The 10,247-nt window shown below is 52.0% G+C and overlaps 1 protein-coding gene across 2 annotated transcripts; it reads left to right on the forward strand.

Annotated features, from left to right (window-relative positions):
* The first annotated feature begins 2,776 nt into the window (after positions 1–2,776).
* On the forward strand, positions 2,777–8,027 carry LOC124677711 (trihelix transcription factor GT-2-like). Of its 2 annotated transcripts, XM_047213671.1 has the most exons (4): positions 2,777–2,803; positions 3,957–4,303; positions 5,598–7,218; positions 7,311–8,027. In XM_047213671.1, the coding sequence occupies exons 1-4, from the start codon at positions 2,777–2,779 to the stop codon at positions 7,563–7,565; spliced, it is 2,250 nt and encodes a 749-aa protein (XP_047069627.1). In that variant the 3' UTR covers positions 7,566–8,027. The 2 variants fall into 2 exon arrangements, with proteins under 2 accessions (XP_047069627.1, XP_047069626.1); XM_047213670.1 differs by lacking the exon at positions 2,777–2,803 and having other exon boundaries at positions 3,340–4,303.
* Positions 8,028–10,247: the final 2,220 nt, after the last annotated feature.

The raw sequence follows: 10,247 nt of genomic DNA on the forward strand, positions 1-10,247 counted from the left end.
GACAGGGCCTACTGCTGCTTGTCTGAAATTATTTGGGCGCTTTCGCGTTGTTACAATGAGTTGTGGTTGTCCCTCTAGGGCTCCCGGGATCCGGCTTATAAAGGCGCTTGGATCTAGGGTTTACACGGAGAGTCCTAGCCGGAATACAAGTTGCCTAACTACGGTACAAAGTCTTGTCGTGTATGTCAAGGATCCGCCTACCCCTAAGTACGTGCTGGATCCGGATACTTCATGGGCCGTCACGGATCCGGCCTCCTTCGTAGGTCGGTTGGGATCCGGCTTCCTACTCCTGGGCTGGACTTCATCCTTCAGGATCTACGACGAACGGGTCGCCCGATGGGCCACATGCCTCACCACCAACTATGGGCCACCCGGGCTTGCCGGATCTAGGCCATGCCGTTGATATACCCATAAAGTATACCCACAACACACACACCCTACCCCTATGAGCACCTCCAAGAGACTGCGTTGAATAACTGATTCGGTGGGTTTTAAGATTGACGAAGTCACCACAGGTGTCTCGCTGTCGACGGGAATGTCGCCTCCCACTGAAGAATATTTCACCTTTACGAGACACCAAAGTGTCAAATCTGAAATTTAAACTCTGATGGACTGGGGTGCCACTACCCTCCTAACTATCCAACCACGGATTGGTTTTCACCTCTTCGTCCTTTTGAAACATGCGGTTATCCACACACTATTAATCAACGTGATTGCCAATGATTTTCTTGCCGCAGTCACAGGTAGATGATTAATTAGTAGTGGCGGCCGCCGGGCGGTTGGGCAGGAAGTTTTCAACAGAAGAAATGTACTGCATATTCCGTTGCTTCGTCCACACTCCATCTCCATGTAATTATTGATCAATCTTGTTATTATCCTGCATACTATATATACACGCATCGACCCGTCGAGCTATTTGACATGTAAATACAAAAATACAGCCAATTTGATCCGTGCCAGATTTGTAACCATGATCAATGGTTGACATGTGAACCCCTGGACGGGACGTTTCCGACGGAAATTATGGAATGGAATCTAAAAACGACGCAGACCGGGGTGGGCCTGAACAAGTGGTATTTTTTCGTATTATTTGTGGTACGGGACGCATGTGCAGTTGTACAGCAACCGTATCGCCTGTAAATACTGTATTGGGAAAAGAAGTGAAGTAGAAAAAAAGGGCAGGTTTTTACTGCCACAGTGGGCCTAGCTAGAGAGTACCGGCCCACGACCGACCGCTGTACTGCTGAGTCCACCTCATCGATCACAACCATCCATTTCTCCAGGGCCCATCGCCCATGCGTTTAGAGTTGTATACTGTACATATCCCGTCCCGTGCCGTTGGCGTCCCGGCTCATTACGGTCCCACCCCTACACAATGATATCTCGTTTTTAGTCAGTTTGCTTAAGCCCATTAATTATCCCCTCTAGAACCAGACTCCGTCGCCGATTTTACAGCAGCACGAGAGAGAGATCCATGCAACATGCAGCTGCATGCTTAATTGCCTAACCAGACCAACCATGCCGGGATGCTCCGCGCGCACATGTATATGTAGATCTAGCCGGCCAGATAAGCCGTTCGGGGAAAAGGATACGCGCAAAAATATTTGTGGTTGGCTAATGTTGGAAATGCTGCCCTATCGGTGCCTTGAAACAAAATGTCGTGGTTTTAAGATTTGATATTTATTGTCGATCGAAGGGAGTAGTATATGCGTATTTTTTATAGATACTTACAAAGTATAAGCAAATATAAAAAATATAAATATAAGTAAGATGAACCACATATATTCTAAAAATATATTTGAAGGTTAATCTACTAACGGTTGAATGGGTATCTAAATTTTTGTCTGCAATAGTGTAATAGTGTTCATAGTTAGAGAATATTAAAATTTAACCAAATTTATACGTCTTGTGGCAATCTCTACCGGTCACCCCGATAGTCCCCCCAAGACAGTTTATTAGGGTGGCGGTCACATTTTAGGCTCGTATTGACGTTGTCAGTAATATGCGAGCTGGATTTAGAGCATAATAAAACCACCGGTAGCCACGTGTTGGCCCCTACGCACAATGTGTTGGACGGCATGTCGGCGCCTCCCGCCAAGTTGGATTTCCAGAGTGAGGCAGCGACCCACATGAAAACGTCGGTTTCCTCTATAGCAAGGCGCCTCGGACACCGTCGGAGGTGGATCGTCATCTTTAATGAAAGCGCCGGTTATCCATGCCGATACGTCTGACGTTCCTCTACCGTAGATGCGCACACCGGCCGCTCCTCCTATTTATCCCCCTCTCGCGAAGCTGCACCATCTCCCAAAACGAGGCTTCCTGCGAGTGACGGGTAGCGTCGTTGGGAAGCTTCGGTGACACCTATGGCGATCCATCACCACCATATACGCAGAGCGGGAGGGGAGGGAGGCGCCGGCGCCACCAATATGACATTGCCGATGCATTTAGCGTCAAATATTTGGGACTTGCCGATGAAGATGCTCCTTAATTGTGGAGACGAAGGTATCGATGAACTTAAATCTGTTTTCATCTATAGACAGTTTGTTTTTGTGGAACAAATGACGCGTTAATGAATGGTAATCGATCGTAAGCAATAAACCGTGGCACGGTCCATGTACTAGTGGCTAGTGCCTAGGTTTTTCACCACATCTGGAGCTGCCGACACAGGGTGAGGAGCACCTGGGCATATTGATCGATGGGGGACGATGCGCCCGCGGCAGGTCGATACAAGCGGCGCCGGCCTTCCCATCCGGGACGGGGACACGACATGCCATGCATGCAGCACACGCAGCAGCATCAATGCGTGCGTGGAGATGGCCATGCGCGCGCCCACGCGGCCGGCGCCGGCGCCCCGCGCGCGGCATGCATGCAAACCTCTTTCTTTTTTCACACGGTTTATACTTTGTAGCTCCAAGATAGAAAGTGAGGAGATATATATGCAGATAGATATACATATCCAGTCACCCTATCTATCTCCACCGCATTCGCCGTGACGTGGCATGGTGGCCAGGGGCGAGCTCTGCTCTGCATGCGGCCGATCGAGGGCTCCGTCAGCCGCTGCGGAGTTGTCCCCGCGGGGCCGCGCCACGTCGGCGCGCGCGACGAACACGTGTACGGTGAACCCGCCCAAGCTTTCTGTTTCACTGCCGCACCCTCCCTGTTTTGGCCCCATGCCCGAGCCTCATCAATTCCCATATCTATCTACTGCTATCTCTTCACCGGCGCGCGGCCACCCTGCTGCGCGCGGGACCTATATAACAACACGCCACCGCCCTCGGCCGCTCGTAACAAACACACGTCGTCGGTCGCCTGCGTATACGTACACGCATATATAAGAATACGCCTCCGATCCCAGGCTGGAAAATCATTTTGCAAACGGCGGTATTTCGTTGATTTCTTGTTGGGAGATAGACAGATGAGATGAGATGAGATGGATGGAAGCGGCGCCGTAGGGTAGAGATCAATCAGTACAGGCACCAGCACCAGCACCAGCAGCGCTGCCTCTCCCTTTTGTAGGGGCACCCCTCCTCTTTTCTCTTTCCACCCTTTCCAGTTGTCCACGCTCCCCCCATTCTTCCCTTTCTTTTTCACCACCTCTCTCCCTCCCTCCCAAGCCAGCCAGCCAGCGGCGTCCTTCTCCCTCTCCGGACCTTCCCTTCCCTACTTGTATCAGGCTCTCTTTTCCTATTTCATCCGCTCCCTCCAATTCTACTCCCACACCACACTCACTCGGTGTGCGTGTGAGAGAGAGGAGAGGGGAAGCCATGAGGTAGCTACAATCCAGAGTTAATTGCCTACAATTCAGCACTACTACTACTACTTCTCCCTCACAATTCTACACTCCTACAAGCAACTAAGCTTGGAAATACACTTCTTGCCTGCTCCGGTTGAGGAGAGTAGCCGGCGCGCGCCTCCAGCTGGTCGTGCCGCCCGCGGCATCCATGCAGCAGCACCAGGGTGGCGGGCCTCAGTACGGGGCGCCACCGCCACCGCCGCCGCCCACGGACATGGCCCTGCAGTTCTCTACGCCGCCGCCTGCTCCGGGCCCCATGCCGCTCAGCAGCCGCCCCCCGCCGACACCGAACCAGCAGCAGCAGCAAGGCTACGACGAATTGGGCGGCTCCGGCAGCTTCCCCGACGACGATATGGCCGGCGGCGACTCAGGCGGCGTGCTGGGGTCGGGTGGCGGCGGCAACCGCTGGCCAAGGGAGGAGACGCTCGCGCTCATCAGGATCCGGTCAGAGATGGACGCCGCCTTCCGCGACGCCACGCTCAAGAGCCCCCTCTGGGAAGAGGTCTCCAGGTAATTCTCTTCCCAACAGAGAAATACTACTGAATTATGCACACATGGAAAAAAAGAAACGAAATTTCCAGACGCATTCACGATCCACCTGCACAGCTTGTCCTTCGCCATGATTTTCGATTTTTCTTGTGCATCTAAAGCGGCTAACGGTTTCGTGGAATTTAGCGCTCGTCGTCGGTCGGTTGCACATGAAATGATGATGCCCAATTATGCTCTCCTGCCGTCACCAATTCTCCCAATTTCAAGTTTTCTTCCCTTTCCTGGCCGATCTAATCAAATGCTTCTCGATTTCTGCAATTTTGGGATGAGGGAGAGAGCCTAGGAGGAGTAGGACGATGATGGCGAGAATCTGGGGCGCTCCTGGCGATGGATCGATCGATCGGTCGTACCACGGTGGTGCGTGCAGGGTCAGGCCGGCAGCTGCAGGCATCAGTCTGCCACTGTTTCCTGCTTTCAGTTTTTGGGAAAACAAGGAAGGCAGCCTTCCGCTCCCATCCCAATGTGGCCTCATCTTTGTTTATTTCCATCCACAATTCACTCCATTTTTTACCACTGCCATCGATTTCAACTGTCCTTTACCTCTGATCCCTAAAAAGACGATATGGCCTCCCTGTGATTAACTAACTAAATTCCTCTTCTTCCACTGCTTCCTCGCTCTCCTCCTTGTCCTTGCAATTCCTTGCGTTTCCTTGTCTCTTTCGGACACAGATCAGGTGACATGCACCTTTTGCATGTCACCGTGTGACATGCGGTCTGAATCCAAATTTAAATGTTGCGAAAAAATTTGAAAAAAATCAAGCATGTTCACAGCACATATTAAGATATCCTCTGAAAATTTCAGATCAAAATTCGAAACATACATCGAGAAACAAAAAAGAGAAACTCAGATGTGAATAGTTTACAGAAAAAATCAGATTTGAATTCGGAACTATTCATGACAGATTTCTCTTTTTTGTTTGTATGTTTCGAATTTTGATCTGAAATTTTTAGGGGTTATCTTAATATGTGCTGTGAACATACATGATTTTTTTCAAAAAATTTCGCAATATTTAAATTTGGATTTTGACCGCATGTCACACGGTGACATGCAAAAGGTGCATGTCACCTGATCTGTGTCCGTCTCTTTCGCCCGGAGAAAACAGGAGCACCGCCGCCGCTCTCGAACCTTCTGCCTGTAAACACCACCGCCGTCCACATTTAACCGGCTCTGTTCACCCTTTTTCGCTCGATTTAGTACGCAAGTGCTGGAGTAATTAACCTTGTCACTTCACTGCTTTGTCTTGATTATTTGCAGGAAGCTTGCGGAGTTGGGCTACAAGCGGAAGGCCAAGAAGTGCAAGGAGAAGTTCGAGAACGTGCACAAGTACTACAAGCGCACCAAGGAGGGCCGCACCGGCCGCCAGGACGGCAAGAGCTACCGCTTCTTCCAGGAGCTCGACGCGCTGCACGGCCCCACCATCGCGCACCCGCCGCCACAGCCGCACGCCTTCGCCGCGCCGCCGCCCATGAGCGCAATGCCGCCGCCGCCAGGCCCGATCCAGCCGGCGCCCATATCTTCCGCGGCCCCGGCTGCGGAGCACCACCCCAAGCCGCCGCCGCCCGTCAGCCTGCAGGGCCTGAGCTTCCCGTCCATGTCCGAGTCAGACTCGGACGACGACGAGGAGCTCGAGGACGACGAGATGACGGCGGAGACCCGCGGCAGCCCGGACGGCCTCGGCAAGCGCAGGCGCGGCGGGAGTAATAGAAAGATGATGGCTTTCTTCGAGGGGCTGATGAAGCAGGTCATCCGGCGCCAGGAGGAGATGCAGCTGCGGTTCCTCGACACCATGGAGAAGCGGGAGGCGGAGCGCACGGCCAGGGAGGAGGCGTGGCGCCGGCAGGAGGTCGCACGACTCAACCGCGAGCAGGAGCAGCTCGCGCACGACCGCGCCGCCGCGGCCTCCCGCGACGCCTCCATCATCGCCTTCCTCCAGCGGATCGGCGCCCAGGCCGTGCAGGCCCCGCCCGTCGTCATCCCGATGCCGATGCAGGTGCAGACACCGCCGCCGCCGAAGCAGCCGAGGCAGCAGCTCCCGCCACCGCCACAGGCCGCACAGCTGCCGAAGCCCATCCCTGCCGCGCCGCTCCAACAGAAGACGCCGCCGCCACAGCCCAAGCCCATCCCAGCCGCGCCGCTCCAACAGCAGACGCCGCCGCAACAGCCCACACCGCAGCCGCCCGTGCCGCAACCACAGCACAAGGAACCAACGACGAACCAAGAGGCTGGGACGCCGCGCAGCGCGCCGACACCGCCTCCCGGCGGCTCATCGCTCGAGCTGGTTCCCGTCGCGCCGGAGCAGCACCTCGAGGCCGCTGGTCACGGCGGAGGAGGGGACAGCGGCGGGGGCGCGTCGTCGTCGCGCTGGCCCAAGACGGAGGTGCACGCGCTGATCCAGCTGCGCATGGACATGGACAACCGCTACCAAGAGAACGGGCCCAAGGGTCCGCTCTGGGAGGAGATTTCCGGCGGGATGCGAAAACTGGGCTACAACCGGAACTCCAAGCGCTGCAAGGAGAAGTGGGAGAACATCAACAAGTACTTCAAGAAGGTGAAGGAGAGCAACAAGAGGCGGCCTGAGGACTCCAAGACTTGCCCCTACTTCCACCAGCTCGAGGCCATCTATCGCAAGAAGCAGCACACCGGCAGCATACTCCCTCCTGCTGGCAACGCTGCCAACGCCGTCGTGTCTGTCCCCGCCGCTGTCACGGAGCAGCAGCATAGTAGCCTGAACCGGCACGAGATAGAGGGGAAGAAGATCAATGACATCGACAAGAGAAACAACGGAGGAATTGGAGTGACGCCGCAGGTGCCGACCAGCAATGGCCAGACAACGCCGCCGACGGCCACGTTCGACATTGATCTCGGCGACAAGAAGGTACCCACCGTATTTACATTGCAAACAATTAATCGCGAGATCGATCAATGTGTTAGGGGTGGAAACTAACCGGACATGCGCTTGCCGTAAAGCCAGAAAACACTGTGAGGGAGCTGGCCGAGCAGCCGCGCCGGGAGTTCATGACGGACGAGACTGACAGTGACGACATGGGCGACGACTACACTGACGACGGGGAGGACGGCGAGGACGACCGCAACATGTACAGGATACAGTTCCAGAGACCAAACCCGGTCGGCACCAACAATGCACCTCCACCGGCAACGACGCCGACGACCGTGGTGCCTACATCGACTCCGGCGAGCTCCTTCCTTGCAATGGTCCAATAGGCCGCGCGCGGGCGCAATCGAAGCATCACCATCACCGCCTCGATCACAGTTCCATGCATCACCTGCTTCAGTCAATCACCACCATCACATCACACCCCATCACCAACGACGACTCTTCCATCTCATCCTGTAATTCATCTTCGTGCCATTCCATTATTTATTGATTCGTTCTGTGTAATAAGGGCCTCTTCTGTCCCCTTCACTGGCCGATCGAGGACGCAGAGGGGGGCCGGGGCGGCCGGTAGAGCAAGCAAGTCCCTGCGTAACTTACTCATAGGTGGTCATCGTCGTGTCAAGATCAAGAATTGTACATCGATGTAACAGTCCCTGATGCATTTTTTTTCCTCTTTTTTCTCCTTTCTCTCTTCTGGTGACGGTGGTATACAGGTTTGTAAACGGGTATACAAAAATTACATACATTTCAAGCAACTTGAAACAGAGGTCACAACATGTTTTTTGCTCTGGGTTTTCTCGCCTCTCTTTTTTTCCCAGTGGGTGTAGATGTTGTTACCATGTACGGTTAGTCGGTTACTCCAGCATGTTCCTTTTGTTTTTTAAAAAATTGTTTTGTAATTTGAGTGTATAGATTCTATATACCCCACTATTGTGTTACTTGTCACCGTGAATTTTCTTATGCTTCATGTGGTTAGAAGTAATGAGCTAAGAATGTCAGTACCACTAGACTAGTTTATGTAGTACTAGTACTGGCTGAATCAGGAAACTGAATCCATGTTCTCCGTATAAGTTTGAAAAGGAAAAGGAAAAGAATCCATGTTCTCTGTGGATATTTGTGCCCAATGCATAAGACTACTACTTCCTCCTTTTGAAATTAGGATGCCTACAGTAATCAACTAAAGTTAAGCTTTTTAAAATTTTAAATATACATAATATGAAAATATATTTCATGATGGTTTTTAAAATATTAATTTAGAATTATAAATGGGACAGAGATTTGGTGCACGTGAGCACCAGTGATCTCACTTCGAAAATAAATAAAAAATTATATTTCTAAACTTCATAAAAATCTGAAAATAAATCATGATGTAGCCGGTATTGTATCCCACAATCGTGTAAATTTTCAACTGAAAATAATGTGTATTTTAGGCTGCACAAAAATAACAAATGCATAGATCTGAGTATAGTGATTCAAATCTACAAAAAGAAAACAGATTTTGTCATTTTTGTATAGGTCAAAAAACAAAACATTTGAAATTGAGATTTTGTAGGTTAGTGGGGTACATCATTAGGTACTTTTAGAATTTTGTTACATAATTTTTTTAAACATATAAATATAATTTTCGAATTTTTTAATATGGCAAGAGCACTGGTGCCCATGATCCAATATGACTTTTCATTATAAATGTTGACACTTTTTTTATATAATTGATCAAATTTTAAAAAGTTTAACTTTATCTAAATATTATAGGCATCCTATTTTAGGATAGAGGGGGTACTAATCACTAGCTCGTGTATATTTATGTAGTTTGGACAAGTTTGATAATCGTAATGGAGGGTGATAATTTGAGGAAAAGCTTATGGGCTAGAATAGGAATGTGGATGCGTTGTACTAGTAACTGAAAAACTCTGAAACATCTTAGATTTTAGAATTGGACAGACGTAGTTACACTACACTGCAAAGTTAGAGAGTAATAAGAAGTAATGTAAAAGAATATTTAGGGCTAGGTCATTTTCGCAATGGGAAGTGAGCCTAGCTCAACCTTGGGTGAGAGTGGACGGATAAACCCGAGCATCCGAGTTCAAATCCTCACGGACGCGGACTTAGGTTCCTATTTATATTTGAGGTTCTAGGGCGACCCCCACACTCCCAACCGGCCGCGCGCGCTCCTCACCGCCACCGCTCCGTCGGCCCCGGGCCCAAGCCACCAAACGGTCGTCTCGGGGACGGTGGTAGCTCATGGCTGGCCGCACAAGCTGCCTGGGGTGGCGACGGACTCAACTGGTTGAAGGAGTGGATGTACAAACCCGGCACCTGAGTTCAAATCCTCAAGGACGCGGACTTAGGTTCCCCAGTGCTGGTCATGAGTACTTATGCAATTTATCTTGAGGACTATGCTTTAATCTTAAGCAAGATTAAAATCTTAGTACTCATGCCAAATGGTTGCGTGAATCCCTGGTTCATGCAAAGGCCGGGAAATAAAATTCTCCCCATTTTTAAAATAAGTGGGCTCGGGAAAAAGAATCCTCGGGCGGCTTCCTGAGAGGCGTTCCGTGGCGACCCTCGCACCGCCCACTCCCAACCGGCCGCGCCAGCCCTCCTTGCCGCCACTGCCGCCAGCCCCGGGCCCAGCCACCAAACGGTTGTCTGGGGATGGTGGTAGCCATGGTCGGCTGCACAAGTTGCTGGGGCGGCGACGGGCGGCGTGTCCGTGGCGACGCGATGCGTGTGCGGAGTCCCGAGGTCGGGGTGGTGGTGGTGGTGGCCACTAGAGGCGCGATGTCGCCGGCGGTGGAGGTCCAAGGGGTTGGGCCGATTGGGTACCAACCCTAGATCGGTTGAACCCTTGTCCTCTCCGCGGTGTTGGTCGCCGACAGAGTGGAGGATCCGCCGTCTGGCCGTAGGCGCCTGACCGGCGAGGGCTTCTTCGCCTAGTATCTCCGCCTTTGCCTTGGCCGGCCCCGGATGGTCGGCACCGTTGTGGTCCGATCTAAATAAAGGCGACG

This window comes from Lolium rigidum, chromosome 7 (assembly GCF_022539505.1).
Source record: "Lolium rigidum isolate FL_2022 chromosome 7, APGP_CSIRO_Lrig_0.1, whole genome shotgun sequence".
Lineage (NCBI taxonomy): Eukaryota > Viridiplantae > Streptophyta > Magnoliopsida > Poales > Poaceae > Lolium > Lolium rigidum.

What these genes read in the sequence shown, in the direction of transcription:
- LOC124677711 (XM_047213671.1), top strand. Translation starts at nt 2,777, where the DNA reads ATGCAGCACACGCAGCAGCATCAATGC. An exon ending in CTCTGGGAAGAGGTCTCCAG is followed by an intron (nt 4,304 to 5,597) that starts GTAATTCTCTTC and finishes GATTATTTGCAG; the next exon opens with GAAGCTTGCGGAGTTGGGCT. An exon ending in TTGATCTCGGCGACAAGAAG is followed by an intron (nt 7,219 to 7,310) that starts GTACCCACCGTA and finishes CTTGCCGTAAAG; the next exon opens with CCAGAAAACACTGTGAGGGA.